The sequence below is a fragment of the Rhopalosiphum maidis genome, chromosome 3 (genome assembly GCF_003676215.2).
Source record: "Rhopalosiphum maidis isolate BTI-1 chromosome 3, ASM367621v3, whole genome shotgun sequence".
In the NCBI taxonomy this organism is placed as follows: domain Eukaryota; kingdom Metazoa; phylum Arthropoda; class Insecta; order Hemiptera; family Aphididae; genus Rhopalosiphum; species Rhopalosiphum maidis.
The window spans coordinates 628979-648170 of NC_040879.1; the positions used below are offsets into that span (position 1 = coordinate 628979).

The 19192-nt window shown below is 26.7% G+C and overlaps 2 protein-coding genes across 4 annotated transcripts; one reads left to right on the forward strand and one right to left on the reverse strand.

Moving 5' to 3' along the window:
* Positions 1 to 2712: 2712 nt before the first annotated feature.
* On the reverse strand, positions 2713 to 9871 carry LOC113555543 (N-alpha-acetyltransferase 25, NatB auxiliary subunit-like). 2 transcript variants are annotated; one of them, XM_026959954.1, is made up of 16 exons: positions 9731 to 9871; positions 9246 to 9374; positions 9091 to 9176; positions 8866 to 9004; positions 8613 to 8806; positions 8286 to 8423; positions 8052 to 8206; positions 7628 to 7878; positions 7246 to 7415; positions 6394 to 6557; positions 6157 to 6329; positions 5902 to 6071; positions 5648 to 5815; positions 4887 to 5576; positions 4682 to 4813; positions 2880 to 3230 (listed from the first exon to the last, which is right to left on the reverse strand). In XM_026959954.1, exons 2-16 carry the CDS (start codon positions 9313 to 9315, stop codon positions 2880 to 2882), a joined length of 3051 nt encoding a protein of 1016 aa, XP_026815755.1. In that variant the 5' UTR covers positions 9316 to 9374; positions 9731 to 9871. The 2 variants fall into 2 exon arrangements, with proteins under 2 accessions (XP_026815756.1, XP_026815755.1); XM_026959955.1 differs by lacking the exon at positions 9731 to 9871 and having other exon boundaries at positions 2713 to 3230; positions 9246 to 9315.
* Positions 9872 to 10077: 206 nt separating this feature from the next.
* LOC113555544 lies at positions 10078 to 18855 on the forward strand. 2 transcript variants are annotated; one of them, XM_026959956.1, is made up of 11 exons: positions 10078 to 10658; positions 11058 to 11227; positions 11469 to 11482; positions 11580 to 11675; positions 11736 to 11947; positions 12034 to 12183; positions 12682 to 12737; positions 13208 to 13260; positions 13357 to 13503; positions 13574 to 13656; positions 17406 to 18854. In XM_026959956.1, the coding sequence occupies exons 1-11, from the start codon at positions 10611 to 10613 to the stop codon at positions 18633 to 18635; spliced, it is 2259 nt and encodes a 752-aa protein (XP_026815757.1). In that variant the 5' UTR covers positions 10078 to 10610; the 3' UTR covers positions 18636 to 18854. The 2 variants fall into 2 exon arrangements, with proteins under 2 accessions (XP_026815757.1, XP_026815758.1); XM_026959957.1 differs by lacking the exon at positions 10078 to 10658 and having other exon boundaries at positions 11220 to 11360; positions 11440 to 11482; positions 17406 to 18855.
* The last annotated feature ends 337 nt before the right edge of the window (positions 18856 to 19192 follow it).

A 19192-nucleotide genomic window follows, 5' to 3' on the forward strand; every position in this document is an offset into this window, starting at 1 on the left:
AGTTGAAAAGAATATATAATACATATCTAAAAATATAAATTAAATATTGGCATATTTTATATAATGTATTTTAATATAATTTTATTGATATACAAAAAAAAAATTAATAATAATTTAAAACAAACAAATAACAATAAGTAATTGATTAACAAAACTGTAAATTTCATAAAAATCATTTATATATTACAATTTTAACCTAATTAATATAAAGTACTAAATACAAACACTAAAATACTATATCTAGACAATGTACACTTCAATTATGAAATATCATTACTCAATACCCTGCCATCGAGACAGATTCTACTATGGTAGGGTGTTGTATGGGGATGTAATAAATAGATTTTTGTTGGGATGCAGCATATCATTGGCTCACTGGATAGAGTATAGGTAAATTTATTTTATTACATTTTACAATTTATTATTCAGTTCATGTATATACTATATACATAATATTATTATAGAAACAAAGTAAATTTGACACATATATTTATGTACAAAGAATTAATTGTAAAAATTGTGTATTTGTGTATGTTACATTATATTATTATTTATATATCAAAGATAATTTTACTCACTAAAATAAAATAATAATATAATTTTTACTCTTTTTAATCCGTTACAGTCATACACATTTTCAGTCTGTTAAATTTTAAAAGTAACCTGCATTTTAAGAATTTTCAATAATCATTTTAAAAAAAATTGAATAAATATAATTTAGTTTGTTGAAAAAATATTCATTGTATTAAACCGAATAAGAAATAAATTTTTTAAGTTAGTTATTAAAATCTTAAAAATTGATATTTTACATTATCTCTAAGACTATTACATTTTGAAATTAAACAGTGTTATATATAATATATAATTTAGAATAAGAATGAGATTTAATTTAATATAAACAAATTAATTTTGCATAAGCATAATAAATCTAATTATTAAATAGTCCATGGGTTATTATTTCATACATTTTAATGATAGATGATAAATATAATAATAATAATAATGTCATTATAATAAAATATACATACATATATATAAAATGAGTAATAAAACCATTTTTATAATAATAAATTTTTGTTCATTATTTATTGGAAATATTTTTATTCTATAAGTGTTTAGTAATGTCATACTTATTTTGCCAGATAAAAAACTAAAAATTCAAGTTTAACAAATTAAAACGTATTCATCAATAATAAATCATGATTAAACCATTACCATTGATAATAAGTAATAATATAAGTAACTATAACAGGTTTATTAAAAAGCTTGGCAATGATATTGAATACTGGCCAATCTACTTTAAAATCTAACATTATTAAGTTAAATACATATTCATATAATCAAAATTTTAAAAATAATTGATTAATTTGGAAGTTTAGTAGGCATTTAAAATATCCTTTTTTATTGTACAAGTTTTAGTTTATACTAAATATAAATAAACGATAAAACTATAATGAAAGGAAAAAGAAAATTTAAAGAATACAGGTTTAATAAAATAACAAATTTATATAATAAAAGGTATGCCGACAAAATATCGTAGACCAATATATACCATGGAACATATATCGCTAGTATAAAATATACTAGGAATTTAAATATAATATAAAGTAATATTGATAAAAATATGTAGAATATAACATTGATGTAAGTGGAAGGAAAAATAAAATATGCATGTATAAATATTAATATTAATTAATATAAATAGATATTAAATGCAATACCTTAAAAACAACCTTTAAATTCTTAATTTGAATAATCTTCAACTACTTTTTTACTCTTTCAGCCTGACTGATTGCCTTATACTTTTTATTTCTTGGCATATTTGGATTTCTTACTATACTTTGACTTATTTTAATTCCAGTTAGGTTTAATTGACGTTTCAAATCATTTATAAATTAATAGATTGAAGGATGTTGAACAGAAAGTAAATGAGCAAATCCATTGTTAAATCTTTCATTTATATGTTGTTTTTTTATCCCCAGTCACTTTGTATTGCCTCATATACATATTTTTACCACTTTTATCAATACTATTATATATTAATATAACAATATAATATATGTTGATATACATATAAAATTGTTTATATTAATGTTCTATATTATATTAATATTAAATTACTGTTATATTATATACTGGCAATAGTAACTCCATACAATATATTGGTTTCGCGATATTTTGTAAGTAATTGTTAATAAAATGAAGTTGGCAAAAATGTGAATTATAGTTAAGTAATTAAATTTGTACAAAAACATAAAATTTAGACATTTTTTTAAGTGATCAGATTATTTTTTAGCTTTTAACATTCAAAACATACTATGTGGGCCAAGATGATTTATACAAATATTTGTACTTTAAGGCTTTGAGTTACTAAAATTATTTTTTTTTTTTTTACAATTTAATAAATCAATTTTGGCAATATGTAATATGAATAAAACATCCATATAAAAATGTATATCATATCAAAATATATATTCTGTTTATTCATACACAATTCTGACTGAATTATTTATTAATTAATCTCGTTATTTATAAAAATGAAGGTTTTTGATAGTAATGATTTATATGACATAATAACCAAAATAATTCATTAGTCTTGTATATAATTGTATTTTTTGATAGTCTGGTTCCATAAATATAAAACAGTAGTTATTTATTTAAGAAATTAAATAACAATTATATTGATAAAATCAAGTTAGATAAGTCGTAAATAATGTTTTAATACAATGTTGTCACCTTAAATATTAAGGGTAATTAGTCAATAGTAAATACATTAACTAAAATTCAAAGCATAGTTACATTTTCATATATTTTTAGGTATCAATTTATTTGATAAATATAAAATATTTACATGTATTCTTAAAATTATAAATTACCATTTAAAATGATGGTAGTTTGTTGATTTGTGTTTGTTTCTTAATTAATATTTTTATCATTTCATCTAACGCACCACTATAACTGTCACTTATCTTCTTATCAATAGTGTCCACTAACTGTCGCCACCTATCAGCTGTGATCTGTCTTATTTTGTCAGCTTCTTTTCCTTCATCAGTATCATTAATTGTATAGTCGGTATCATGTTTTTTTAACATCAATGCATTGGAATTACCACATCCCATACGATTCCATGCTTCTTCAACATTCTTTACACAAGCAAGAATATGACTAGTACTGTTTTGAACAGTTTTCATAACCTCACGTAAAATTTCTGATTTACCTTTATATTGAGTCTAAAAATAAATATAATTGATTTTTTGTTAGAACTTGTAAGGAAATTTACTATTTTACTATTTATCTTGACCATAGAATATATACTTAGGTAATTATTAATGGGACTTAAGCATATTTATCAATAGACAATAAGATAAAAATTTATTTATCAGTATTTTAGTATTTAGTATATACAAATATTTTATATTAAAAAAAAAAAGGAAAGATAACATATTTGTGCATATTTTGCATTTCTTAAATATGTATGTCCGTAAAATTGTTAGGGAAAAAATTCCCTGAGTACCTGACTCATACATCTGTTTACGATAGTTTTGTCGCTTAAGAATCAACCTTTTTATCAACAATTATATAGTTGAGGTAAAACCTAATGACATCTAGATTCTAAATTATACAACGAAATAAAAAGCAATACATGTTTGTTTGTTAATTATAGAAAACTGATCAAATTATCACGCGTTTACGTAATTTCTCAGGATGTGTCAGTTTTTTTTATAAATTATATATATATATAGCATGATTTTTTATCATGAAACACTCATTATTTCAAAAAGTATTCATGTTTTTGAAATTTTTTTATATAGTTTCGAGTTGTTAAAAAAACAATGGTCTTTTTTATCCTTATATATTTTTTAAGTTTTTTACTTTTTTCAATGACAACATAGTTTTAATTTCATATTCCAATGCAGAATAATTAACAGAATATTTTGATGCCTACATTTAGTTTATGAGTTATGAGTATTTAAAGTTTTGATGTGCGGAGTGGAGTGGTTACCCTGCAAAATATTTGTCCACTAATCCGCTTGTCTAAGCTTTAAATACCTATAACTCATAAACTACTTGCCCTGAATTAGATTTGTATGTATCAAAACACTCAGAAAAATATTCTGCTATGAAATTAAGACTCTGTAGTCACTCAAAAAAGTAAAAAACTTAAAAAAATATAAAGATAAACAATATTTAAAAATATAATTTTTTAATAAAAATGTTGATTTTTTAACAACTTGAACTACGTAAAAAAATGTTTTCAATAATATGAATAATTTTTGAAATAATGAGTGTTTCATAATAAAAGAATCACCCTATATAATTAATTTGTTTTTTTTTCGCAATTTTTATTATGTACCTAACTAATTTTTAAATTTTTATTTTCATAATTATAATAAGTTTTATCAAAAACAAAATAAAAAATTAGCTGCATATTTTTAAGCATACTTTGATATCATAATAATGATATATTTGATTTTAAGTGCAACAAGTCCCAAACCCTAGTTATTAATTATGGTATTATTATGAAACAATGCTGTCAAAATTAAATTAAAATATGTGTAATTTATTATTAATTTAATATTAAAATTTGTTTTAGATGAACTTTATAAATTTCATATAAGATATATAATTAATATATGTATATATTAAAATTAAAATTAAATTATATATTACAATTGTTTACCTCAGGATTATAGGGTGTAGAATGAGTTTTTCGTTTAGCTTTAATTTTTTTTGGATCAGAAACTATTTTGTTTTGATAACTTTTTATAAAATATGTTGCTAGGGAAAGAAATATGCATGAAGTGTTCAAAGTCTGAAAATTAAAAAAAAGAATAAATTAATATCCATTATTTAGTATTAATAATTAATATAATAATACTTCTTACATCTATCATATTTGTAAGTACTTCTAATACTTCTTTTCTTCCTTCTAATTTTAGACTAGAATCTATTTCATTTATTGTTTTTGAAATAACAAATTTACAATATGAAATTGATTTATCAAATGCAATAGTTAGTTCATTAGCATTAGTTTTCATCTTTGCTGTCCACTCATCATCCGTAGAAACGGAAGTTTTTACATCTGATCCTATTATTTGTATAAATTCAATGAAGTTGATGACAATTGTCAACATAGTCTTAGATTTATCCAAACCAAATAACTTAGATCCAAAAAAACTTCCAAATACATTATTAGGAACTGGAACTGGAGGATCGCTTTCCAATTGAGTGTTAAGGGTTTTCAATGTTTTTAAATGGAAATTCAATTGATCGAAGTCATTTGAATTGAGAGATTCATCATCAGTATTAAGTCCATTTACTTCTGAAGGTGTTTTAAAATGTTGAGTACTAAATTGTTTAATCATTCTTGCACTGTAATAAATACAACTTAGCAAAACAGCACGGATTTCCAGTAAACGCAAATCATGAGAAAATATTTGATTTGAATGTTCTGTAGTTAAGCATCGTGTAGGAGGATTGTAGTTTATTAAAACCGAATAGTCTCGATTATTAATCATTTTTTTGAGTTGAGATTTTGAAGCAATTTCAGGCACATCATTCATTTTTAATATAATCTAATAAATGTGAAATACAAAAATAATTTTTAGCCAACAATTTTAATTTAATTAATTAGTATTTTTAATACCTCTAAACAATCATCCAAATTATCAACATCAAGTAACGAAATAAAATAGTTTTCTGTAAGACACATAGAATGATGAATAGAATATTTAAGTTTTTCTCTAAATTCCACAAATTCAATAATTTTGATAAAAGATCCAAATTTGTACGATATTGTTAAATGATCTGCGACCTAATAAAATAATTTAAACAAAAGAAACATTCAATGAAATTAATCTGGATGTAAATATAACAACCTTTTTTTTTTTATTTTCCTACCTCTCGATAATTATGTGAGAAGAATCTGATAGTTGTAGCATACAGTTTAGATGCATTCTGGAAACGACCTTCATTGAACATTTGAAAAGTATGTAAATAACCTAATGAATCCAACTGAGTATTTTTTATTTCTAAATTTATATATGCTAAATTTGACGCATCAGAGGCTCCTAAGAAGATAAATAAATAAATATATTATTGTCATAGTAAAAAAAAATAAAATAAAAATGTTATATAAAATAGAAATATAATTACCTAACATATGGTAGAATTTTAATAATAACAATTTGATATGAAAATTTGAGGGACTTAGAGCGTATGCATACTCAAGTACAACAGTTGCTTCCCTTATATATGTGAGTCTATTATTTTCAACCCAAATGTCATACATTAAATGTGCCATCATTATAACAAAAGTGTCATTTGCCCTAAAAAATATATACAGTAAACATGATTTTTATATGATAATAAATTGTTATAATATAATTTTACATTATTTCTGAAGATCTTTTGCTATTATTAAATATTTCACATCTATGATAGCATCTGAGTAAACGATCAGCAAGTTTTAACTTTTCTTCGGTGTTCATGAGATCATGAATTCCAACATGTCTGGCTAATTGGAGATATGATAAATAACATTCCATTTGAGATTTCTGGAAATACATGATATATTATAAATTGTAATTAAGGGGATACTATGATTTTCTGTTTTTGCCTAACGCACGGGCGACATAAAATTTTAGACTGATCCTTTGCCAATCATACCAATTGATCCAATGAAGCGATAATAATTCTGAAAACAGATCTGAATTTGTCGTCGAGTCTACTTGAAATTGACTTTCCAAAATTTTTGACTTTTTGATTTTAACTTCTCCAAAAATTGAAATACTGCAATTTTTAATTACTTTTTTTTTAGGAATTTGGAGGAAAATATCAAAGCTGTGAGAAAGTTGATTCCAAATAGACTTGACGACAAATTCAAATCTGTTTTCATAATTCTTATCACTTCATTAGATCAATTGGTATATTTGGCAAAAAACATGTCTAAAATACTATATCACGAGTGTGTTAAACAAAGACAGAAAATCACACTAAGTGATAAAGTACACTCATTTTTTAAATTTATTATAGTCAAAAGATTAATACATCATAATTGTTTTCAACACTGGAACTATGGCAGTAAACACCAGTGTTATAAAAGTAACTAAATGAAGGTAAGACATGTGTTACATTTCTTAGAGTGATATAAGACTGATGCAATCCACACTTGGCTACAGCATTTTTTTTTTTTTTTAATTAGAATTATACTTGGTAAATCTCTTAAAATATGCAGGTACTCACAGTTTTTGGGAATTCTCCTTCTTTCAAATTAACAATTTCATCCAATATCTTCAAAAACTCATCGAGTAATTCTTCTTTTAAAAGTGACATATATGGTCTTAGATCATAAAAACAGCATGGCTTTTGTCCAAATATCTTAAAATATTCGGTTAAAAGATTGATAGCATCACCTGAAATTATTTTGTTTATAATAAATAATACAATTTAAGCATAGAATACAGTAAGAAAAAATAGGATAACTAACAAGTGTGAAATTATCAAATTACAATAACTATTTTTAATGATAAAATCGTTTATTGAAAAAAAATTTAAAGCAACTAGAAAGAATAATTTATGTTTTTAATTGTATTTATTAGATTGTAATTTAAGTAAATTATCTTACCCATATATTTATTAGCATTTTCTTTTAATCTAGAATATAATTCAAGGCGAGCAAGGTAAACTCCTCTTTGAGGATAGTTTTGCTCAGAATTTAATTTTTGTAATTCATTTAAAAACAATAAAGCTTCTTCTATAGATGAGTCAAAGTGAGGTAAACCAGTATCCCCATTGCAGTTTAAGTATTTATCCTTAGATTCAATTATTTTAAATAATGAATCATAATACTTAGTATAGTAAATCCATGAATCTATGCTGTTGAATAAATAAATATGTTTAAAAAAAATATCATAATTTAAACATATATAATAATAAAAATTACAGACTATTTTAAAATAAATATATAAATATTTTATTTAAAATTAAAAAATAAAAATTATAATTATAATTAAGTCTGTAAGCAATACTAATTACAAGAAGTTACTTACTCTTTAAGAAGTAAACTTTTTAGGTATGAGTTTGCTTCACCATACATTTCCAATTCAAAGTAAATATCAATTTTTTTCCGTGTAAGACCAACAGTGCGATGTAGCTTATCACCAAGTGGTCCATTAAGAATATCTAAACTTTCTTTGTATTTTTTCTAAAAAATTATTTTTGAATATTCATTATTTTTTTTTTTAAAAAAATGTTATTTATGTAACAGTTAACTTCAATGCTACCTGCATATCTAATATCATCAAATACAATTGAATTTCTTGTTCAGCATCAATTTTGTCTTCATTAATATATTTTTGCACCATTCGTTCTGCTAATGGCAGAGTAATTCTTTTTGATATTTCATCATTTGCTTGATACGCCTTAAAATAAATAGGTATGCATATAAATCATGAAATTATAATATGTAATAAGACAAAGTTAATAGTATTAATAAATACTTCATTATTTATACTAATATTTTTCCTACCAAAAAAAAAAAAAAAAAAAATGAATTTATTAATCTATTTTTTGATTTATTATTAGTAATATTTTAATAACTTAATACGTACCTGCATAACAATACTCATTATGGCCCAAAAATAATATGGGTTATTTGGTTTAACTTTATGGAGAGCTAATGCAGTTTGCTGTTGTTTTTTGTAATCACAAACACGAACGTAAGACATGAAAAGACTAGACAATAATTCTTCGTTGACTGGATCTTGGAGTAAAGCATCCTCGTATACTTCACATACCATATGAGCTATACAATTAAAATAAAATAGATTTTATCAACTTAAATGCAAACACTATTAAAATTACGTTTTTTTAACTCTCTATAGCACGCTGTTAATGCAAGCAATGTTGATTCATCAGATGGCTTGCATTTTCTTACTTCTTTCAACAATGTTTCTGCCTCTTGGTCTTTTCCAAGTCGGACTAACGTTAAACTCTTCAGCGCCTGTATGAAATAAATATGGTTATAACTAAATAATTTGACTAGACAAATCTACTTAAGAATTCTCTATTTAAACATTTGGTTCATACTTTGGAACAATTTTGACTAGGTAATTTTTTTATTAATTTATCCAACTCGTGCAAAGCCTTTTTATAATTTCCGTTGTCTATCCATTCTGTAAGTAAAAAAAAAAACCAAAAATAAAATTTAAGAATGTCGAACAGTAGGAGAATTAATTGAGTACCATAAATCGGTCTCAACCGCCGTTCCGCCATAGAATTATCGTTCCTACTAAGCCTGCTTCTGGACGCCATCGGTACCGTTGTAAAATACCCTTTTTTCTGTGCAGTTACCGACCGAGATTTAAAGGTACCTAATAATGGCAGAAAAAAGACTTAGTACTCGTAGTGTAATAAATCGTCGGGTTTGAATAAAATTTAAAGTGATCAAAAATCACATTTGCCGTGTTTATAACCACAAAAAAAAAAAAAAAATAAAAAAAAATAGTTAAGAGAGTGAAACTGCGCAACCAGTGTTGCTTGCACTGATAAAAATGAAATCATGTACAAAAAAAAAACCGTAAGTGTTGTACGCATGGAGGTCGGACTTGGAGGTAGAAAATATTACACACATGGAGCGTGAAGTAAAATCATAACAAGATGTTCCGCTGCCACCGCCACCGCGTTCGGTGCGACGGTAAACAAAAACAAAAATCATTAAAGTTATTACCTGTTAAACGTTTACTACGCCGTCCGTTATCCAACTCGAATCGTTCACCAGCGTCATATTATTATGTTGTCGTAATATTTTATTATTATCATAGAAAATATACGATTTAGGACACGCTCGGCGGTCGTCCGTGTTGTCCCGGTAATCGCGCTCTATCGAACGAAAGGCCGACCAATAACGGCAGAGCGGCCCTGATTTCTTAAGTACACAGCAACCACAGTCACAGTTGTGTAGTGTCGTACACACTTGCAGTTTTACGTATCACGTACCGTAATCGTATATTTTGTGTGTTACACTGGTACAGCATCAAAATCCATTGCCACCCACAACCGTCAGCGATAGGTCCAAAACGACGATATCCGTCGCGAGCGCTCCGCGTATCCGACATCCGAGTCGTCGCGCGCGCTGCTAAGCTACCCTCAGTGTCCTCATTCTAGCGTCCGGTTAGCTCGTCTGTGCGTCCGTTCGTTCACGTTCGTCTCTCGCAGGACCATCCGTCCGCCATCGGTCGTAACAGAATCGCATTGTCTGCGTTGTCACATCGTTGTCGTTTTCATTAGTTGCGGCCATTAGTTGCGTTTCCTTTAATTTCTCGTTTATACATCGTCGAAATCCGTTACTGCCGTGCCCGACCAATATTACTGTTATTAGATCGTCTTAACGATTTTCTCTCCTTTCACATGACCGACGCCGCCATTTGTTGTCGCGCGTTCGGGTGTTGTCTATCCGTCCGTTCCGCGTTATCGATCGCGTATTCGTCGTCGTTTGGCGTACGCGAACCACCCGTGCAATCTGCTTGAGTGTACACTGACGTCCATTACACAGAGCACGAGCACGCGCGATCATATAATAGTTTTCGTTTAGTTAGACCGTTGTCGTAATGGCCGCCAAGAGATCGGTTTCGCCCGGGCCCATCGACCTGATGAAGGTAAGCCCATCGTGCAGTCCGACTACATTTTCTGCGGTCGTCTCCGATGTCGCTTTTACGGTTTCGTTTTCAAGGCGAGCTCGCGCGTCCAGGCCGAGCAAAACGCGCACAACGCGCAAAACGTGCAATACGCGCACGGGTGACGAGGTGAGCTGTGTTGCGCGGACTGGGCGCCGCCCTCGTTCATTTGTTTTCAATTTTTACTCATCGTGTGGCATGTTTCTGGCATCTTGCGTATCGAATAATCTGCGTAGCCAGTACAACCAATCGATCAATTTTTTTTTTTTTCGTGAACGATCTGAAGGGACGCTTGCAAATGTTTAACAATTTTGATTTAAATAATATGCCTAACGTCTGTACTTACCCATTCCCATTGCTTATCCTTTATTTTGGATTTAGGAAATAATGAGATTGATTGCTGAACCAAATTCGGTGAATAACAAGAAAAGACTGGAAGTTGCTTATTTCCAACACCCATCTAAGACCGTTGATCCTACAACATGTAATCTATGCAGCGATAGTACAGGATTTGTGTGCAGTGGACAATATCAAAAATCATTAAATAGCCCGTAAAATAATATTTTTATTATGCATGCCTTAATTAAATATTTGATATATTATAATGTTATGTAAATATTTGTGTTCATGCAATGAATAATTTCCTTGATGAACACTGATCCAGCCTATGTCTATATTGATTATGTAAGTAAAATTAAATCATTATTACAGATAACCATATTACTGATTTGCTTGTATTAACTTTTTATATTGTATGTTTTAGAATGAAGTATTCAACCCTGATTTTTCCAGGAAAAAATATGAAGGTAAAACTGAAAACTAATATACAAGTTACCATTTCACATTTAAGTTTCATTTAATATGGAAAAATATAACATATTTTATTGAATTATTTTTTTACAGAAGTTAGACTCAAGATTAAACAATTATTTGATTTTGATTTTCCGTTCAATCCATTTGAATCATTCCTTGAAGAAGTACCAATACAACGCAAATTCAGTACGTATTATTTTTTTTTTTTCATTTTAAATACTTAAATAAATTAATTGTTTTTATCAGATGCAAAACTTCCTGTCAGAAAACAGTTGGATAAACTTAAAATGATACGCAAGAACGATAGATGTGTTGTATGTAAAAAATGTGTTCTTCAGGGACGATTAGTGCAATGTCATCATTGTACTAGACTTTATCACCTCAACTGTTTGGATCCTCCTATCCGTGATTGGGATCATAGTATGAGATGGATCTGTCCAGCACACGATCAGTTTTTAGTTAGTCATATAATATATTTTTTAATTAATTTTTATAACTAAATTGTTTACATTTATGCATCAAAATTTATGTTTCTAAAAACTAGGAATTAGCTTATCCTGACGTTTTCACTCCTGGTCGTGGATTACTGACTACTAATAATATAACAACAAAAAGGTCTCAATGTGAACTGCCATCTCTGCCTGTAGACAAATCTTTCAAACTGCCTAGTAAAATTGAAGCAATGTATAAAAAGGTAATAAGTTTTTAAAATTGTTAAACAAGACTTACATCATAAAATGCAGTAAATAAAAAGAAAACTGTTTACAAAGTACACAATATTTAATTCAAGTTTGATATAAACTTGAATGATAAATATAAAATTTATATTTAATATACTATCCAATCTGTTTAAAATCTAAGTATAATTAAGATAGATTAAAAGTAACATTACAATTTTGATAGGTTGGTCCTAACATAACCTAATTACATTTTTAAGGTTAGGTTAGTCATAACCTGGCCTAATAAAAATTGTTAAGATTAGGTTCAACTAGAGCATGCCTAATTACATTATTGTTTTGGTAGGTTGCTTCTAAACTAATGTAACAACATTTTTGTGAACTTAAATAATACATTGCATAGTACTTGGGATTTAATATTGTGAAATCCAAAACAATGACCTTATGCAATGTATTACTGCTAAAAAATAATAAATTACTAAATTAATATATTTTTTTTTATTTTTTAAATTTAGGCGAAAGATGACTTTCCAACAACATCGACAGAAAATTCATCTTTAAATATTTTATGGTAAAAAAATGTTTTTATAATAGGATCGATTACCTAATTTTAGTTAGGTTTGAGTAACCTAGATTGAAGTTGGCAACACTGTTCTTATTATTTTTATAACAGATTTCATTCGGATTTTCTATAAAATAATCATTCACTTTTTTCAGTGTTAAACCTAATATTTTTGTTGAATTAAATAACGTAATCTAATTTTAATAAATATATTAATATTTTATTTTTACAAATGAAAATCGTTGGGGTGATATCGACAGTTTTTATTGATAATCTATTTTTAATCAGAATGATATAAAAGATATCAATATTATGATAACTACTATTTACTTATAATTGGGATGATAAATAGTATTAAATAATTAACTGTAAATTAAAACTATATTGCCAAAATTAAATTAAAAATTTGCATGTGTATAAAATTACCTTTAATTTTTATTCACATCTCAATATAAAATTTTTTTTTATTTTTTTTTCAGTGACGTTGCATCAATTGAATTGGAATCAATTAATTCTAAAGATAAGATGAATGGTAAGTATTATCTTAAAAAAATTACTATAGTTCACAAGATATTTTTAAATTATGTAAGTAAAAAATAATAATCTGTTGATATCTAACTTCTTTCAGAAACTGGTAATGTTACAAATTATATTTCTGATAAATTACTGAAAAAAAACAAAAGTTCACTGCCTACAAAATGCAGTGCAACTTTGTCTTGTATAACTGTACCCTTTGATATATCTGTACAGAGAGAAGTTATAACAATTGGCAAAAGTGAGTTATTTATTTAATTGAAGTATAAATAAATATCCTTATTGGACATTTCATGTTTACATTTCTGTAGGTCTTAAAAATCGATTATGTTTGCAAAATATTGGAAATTGCGAATATATTTCTGATTATCATGCCACCATCAGATTTGATAAAGTATGTATTACATATTTTATAAATAGTTATAAATTAACTCATAAATACTTGTTATCGAGTCATTATTTATTTAGCAATTTTTTTAAACTATAAGTACATATTAAATATATACTATAACATTAAAATTAGATATTTTTAAAGGAATTTTATAATTTATAATTTATACAAAAAGATAAAAGTCCATCATACAAACATATTTGATGATAAATTGAAATTATCTGTACATTGGTTAGGTTAGGTTATCTAACCTAACCTCACCTAATCTATCCTTGATCTTCTGTTACCTAACCTAACCTAATCTGTAATTTTATCTTAGATAATTTGACAAGTATACAATGCATTAAAATTAGGTGAGATAACCCGTAATAGACCGACAAAAATCTGTTCATTTTGCGTATCTCTTCTGTCTAGTCACTGTAGGAGCGTTTTAATACAGCACACAACGCTAGGTTAGGTTAGGTTAGGCGCACATGTTGCACATGCGCATTGCAATATTGTGCGAGTACTGATAACCTAACCTAACCTAATCAGTGTTAACTAAACAAAAAAATGGAGTTTTTCTCTTTTATAATATGGAGATTTACATTTATTCAACATATTATATTATTCATTTATCTTTTAAATATTTTATTAGCATTTAACATCGATTTTAAATATTGCAAAATATAGTATGGTCCATTTAGTAATTTCTACGTAGTTAATTTTCAAATAATTATTTAAAATACTTTACAGTTATTAATATTATTTAAAAATATTAATGTTTATTATTATGTTCTTTTAAAACCACACACTTTTTAAGTAATAATGTATCGTCTTGACCCCTAATTTCATTATATTTTCTAACTATTTTTAAGTAATTCAGCCTTTAATATTATAATTTATGTTGTAATTTAAATTATTGTAAAAACACTATGTTAGGTTAACCCAAACCTAACCTAACCTAACTCCATTTACAAAATATACTGAATTGTCTGAATTGTGTATCATAATATTTTAAATTTATGATAAATGTTAATAAAAAATTTTATCAATAAATAATTTAATGCAATATTATATAAGAGCTGTTACAATTTTAGTTAGGTTAGTTCTTATCAATTACTAAATGGTACGTGACCGTCAGTGTGACAGCGCTAACGTTAGAACCATGGTTATAGTTACCATGATTACACCACAAGTAGTAATAAAATGGCCCCAAATGTTCTTATCAAATAAAAAAAATACCGGCTTATTGTGTTCCTTTTTAATAGTGGCTAAACGTACGTACCTAACCTGTGCACGCAGTTGGTGACTCCGCCTCCTTTCGCCGCGCTGGCAGCGTGCATTTCAAATGTAAATGTATAAATAAAAAAATTTTGGCGACATCCATGTGAGTGAATACTATCTACCCTGTGTAATTGAAAAAAGGCGGTAAAACGATTAATTAATATACATCTTTTCAAATATCCCGCCAACAGCTGTTTGTGTATGAAGATTATCTTTTGTAATATCGCCTCGAGGTAGGTGGAGTTACCAACTTAACCTAACCTTAGCGAATATTTAATGATACCAAACACGTATATAAATAGTATTTTACTATGGCTGCGGGACGATGCGTGATTAGACATCCGCGAAAAGTTCTTGTTCTAGCGCAATCTAGTTTTGTAGTTCAAAAATATACTTTTGGCTCAATGCTTGAACAGTTAAAAATTGATATTTACAATATACACGACTGAAAAAACTATAAAAATGTAAACATCAAAATATGAGTTTTATAACTTCAATTTTTATAATAAAAATAATTAAATATTATTTTATTATTATTAGTACAACTTTTTGCAGTCAGATACTTATTTTTTTAATTTATTCTGTTGTTTATTTTGTTGGTTCGTTGAATATGAAAAACTGTCTAATTCTCATTCTCAAAATTATTTTTTACAATTTAGACAAGTTAAACCTTACCTAACACTTAAAGTATATTTATTGTGACCTTCGCCTGAACTCCGTGTATTAATAATTATCTGCTTCTTTACAATGACTAGAGCGAACGCGATCCCATTTTTTAAAAATATTTCCTAATGCTTCTCACTTTTTTTTTCTTGGTCATCTTTTAGAATGTCAAATATGTTTTTGGAAATTGTATGCGATTCTCGTACGCAACAACGAGACATTTCAAAATATTTTTATGTTTAATATTAAGTTAAATCTCAAATGATATAACAATAGTTTATTAGCTCTCAGCATAATAGATTATTATTTATAGTGAACATGGGTTATAACTTATGATGTACATTACGTCAATACACATCAAAATAGAGGGAAATGTAATTAAATATACTATAGTCATTGACAATGATAGCAATTTTTATGATAATATTCATACTTTTCGGGAAAATAGTAAATTGTTGTTAAATGGTATTTAAAAAATATACTTTTGACATCCCACGCAAATTCAAAACCAATGTTTTTCATGAAGTTACTGCTATTATTCACTAGGAGCGCTAACAGTTATTAGAAATCCGGAAGAACTGTATAGATGCCGCTTAATATTTGGTAGCATATGATAATACAAATAAAATCCACATGAAGCTCTTACAGTTATCAGGTTTTTGTCGAATTTTGATAAGAAAATTGCATTGTTTTTCTTTACAACTCATTAGTCGTGGTTGGCACGTTCGATTATTGTTGACCAGGTTACTCGTAGGGAGAAATAATGCTTTATTATTGTTATTATTATTATCTATATGTGCAAAACTTGTGTGCTCTCGCTGTACAGAGTAAAGTTTTGTTTATATTATAAATACTTAAAATAGTTAATTTAAAATTTTAACAATTTAGAATAAATATTTTGATTATGGTTTATTTTATTACAAAATAATCTTACTCACGTAATAAATGCATTGAAAAAATATTTTAGCGATGTAAAAATTAATGTCTAATTAGCATAGCATGTATCAAAGTAATTAATTTCCTGAATTACCTTGTAATATATTAGTTGCTAGTTGCTACCTACAACTTATATTGACTATTTTGTTGATCATATTTTAAAATTTAATTTAAAAGAGTTTAAAGCATTTATTTTTGTTACAATAAGTAACATTTTCGTTAATAATTATTATTGATAGCTATTTTATTTATCAGCATTTATCTGCATATCAGCTGGGGTTGATCACGAAATTTTATACCAGAGGCGGAGTGCATAGGGTATTTTCCTTTTAGTATTACTAGCGCCGTCTTAGTGGATATATTTATACTAGATCCAATAAGACGGTTTTTACTGGAATTTTCAAAGCAAAATAGTGATATTAACTTTATAGTACCTATAACATCTTTAATTTATCATACTATAATAAATATAATTAATAATTATTAATCAATTTGTGATAATGTGATCTAGTTCCATAAGTATCCACTAAGACGGCGCTACTAATTCTAAAAGGAAAATACCCCCTGCACTCCACCTGTATTATAACATTTTGTAACCATAATATTCATCGTGTGTCCAGTTCTGTATATCTTAGTCCGTAGTTTAGACTTAAGTGTAACCACAGTATAGATTAAATTAAATTTGTAATCATACAGACTTGATCTCTGTTTTTTGTAAAAGTTATATTTTTTTTTAAATTTATTTTTGTGATTAAAATTATCAATTTTTGTATTTTGATATATTTGCTGAAGAAAATAAATATGTTATAAATTAAAAGCTTTTTCAAAAGAACCTCATTAGTCATTACTTACTATTTAAACATTTTTTTATTTAATTTTTTTTTTAGAAAACTGGAGATTTTATTTTGAAAAATCTAAGTCGATTCGGTGTTATAGTTGATAATGTGTCATATTTTGGAAATCGTAGACAACCATCAAATAATCATGAGCTGAAGAAAGTTAGTTCTGGACATCAACGCCACGTAAATAAACAAAAAAGAACAATTCAAAAAGATAAAATTATAAATATCGCCGCTAACAGTGACAAAGAAAAACCACTAATCAAACATGCCAGTAATAAACGCACAGTTAATTACAAAAATATGTCTAAATATCATACTAGTAAGTATAAAAGCACAAAGCATGGTTATCAAAAAGCTCAATGCAAGTGTTCTAAAAGACTCATCCAAAAGGATGGTTACCCTGGTTTTGCTATCCTGCGAAAAGAGTCTATAATATTAATTGGTTGTATGAAATTTAAATTTATTTATGATGTGGGCATAATAGAAATTCTCAAAGTATGTACAGATGAATCACATGCCAAAATAGATGGGATGGTTGAAAACAAACCATTAAATGAGTCACCTTTAAAATGTATGTCTGAACAAGAAAATGGCATCAATATATTAATTGATACAATAAATAATCTTAATTCATTTTCCATTAATGAAAATTCAGATCATAAAAACTCTATTAATGAACAAAATATCACTAATAAGTTGAATTTAGATAATTCAGCAATCGGTGAATTATTTAATATCAAAGTTGATGGTGTATCTGAGAACATTGTACGAGATAGTGATGATGTACAACCATTGGAAATTAATGCCTCTGAAACATCAGACACAGAATATATAAAACAGTGGGAGATGATAAATGCTATGTCAAGTGATGAAAAGTCTTGTTATGCCAGTGATTTAATACAAGAAGTTGAAATCAATGAATCGTCTGACGATGGTGAAACTATTGAAGAAGAAATTGTTTATGAAATGAATTATGCAGAGGTCGATAATTGTGCACCTGGACGTAATAATGATGTTCAAGATTGGCTAATAGAAGAGATTGTAATTGATGAAGACAGAAACTTTAATGATAATGAACCTGGACAATCTGATGACTTACAATTGACATCAACAGTTGCATTTCCTGTACCTGCTTGTGATGATAAGGACTTTAAGACTGAACATATGTATTGTGCACGTAGTCCAACATATGATGATGAGACTATTGTCATATCAGATGATGATGATGATAGTGACAACTACATAACTGATAACAATGACAGTGAGAAAGATTAAGCTATGCTGTAAAAATAGGAAACAAAAACAAAAAAATAAGCTTTTTTCATTATTATTTTGTTATTGATTTATTAAAGTTTGTTAAAGATTTCTAAAATAGGAGTGTAAGTTTTTTTTTCAATTTTCCATTGTACTTTTGCCTTATTTATAACTAAATGAAGTTTTTTTTTTATTTTGTTTACAATTGTAGCCATTATGTTAGATAATTATATTAATATTAACAAAACTATTGCTTGTGTGATAATTATATATTATTATTACCCTATAAAATAATCTATTATTACATTATTAAGTTACCTTGTTATTACACAATTAATTTTAGTTATTGTCTATTTACAATTTAATTATATCTCAACAAGTTTTAATTATGCAACATAATTTTATGTCTAGCAAATTATTATAATGTAATTGTATTAAAATCTATAAAAAATATTGTTAAATCAATTATTTACAGTGAAAATTATCATCCATTCTATTTAAATAATAATTTATTGTAATTGTATCAATTTGAAATAAAATTTTACGATATTTCTTTCTGTACAAGTTTAAAATTCTGA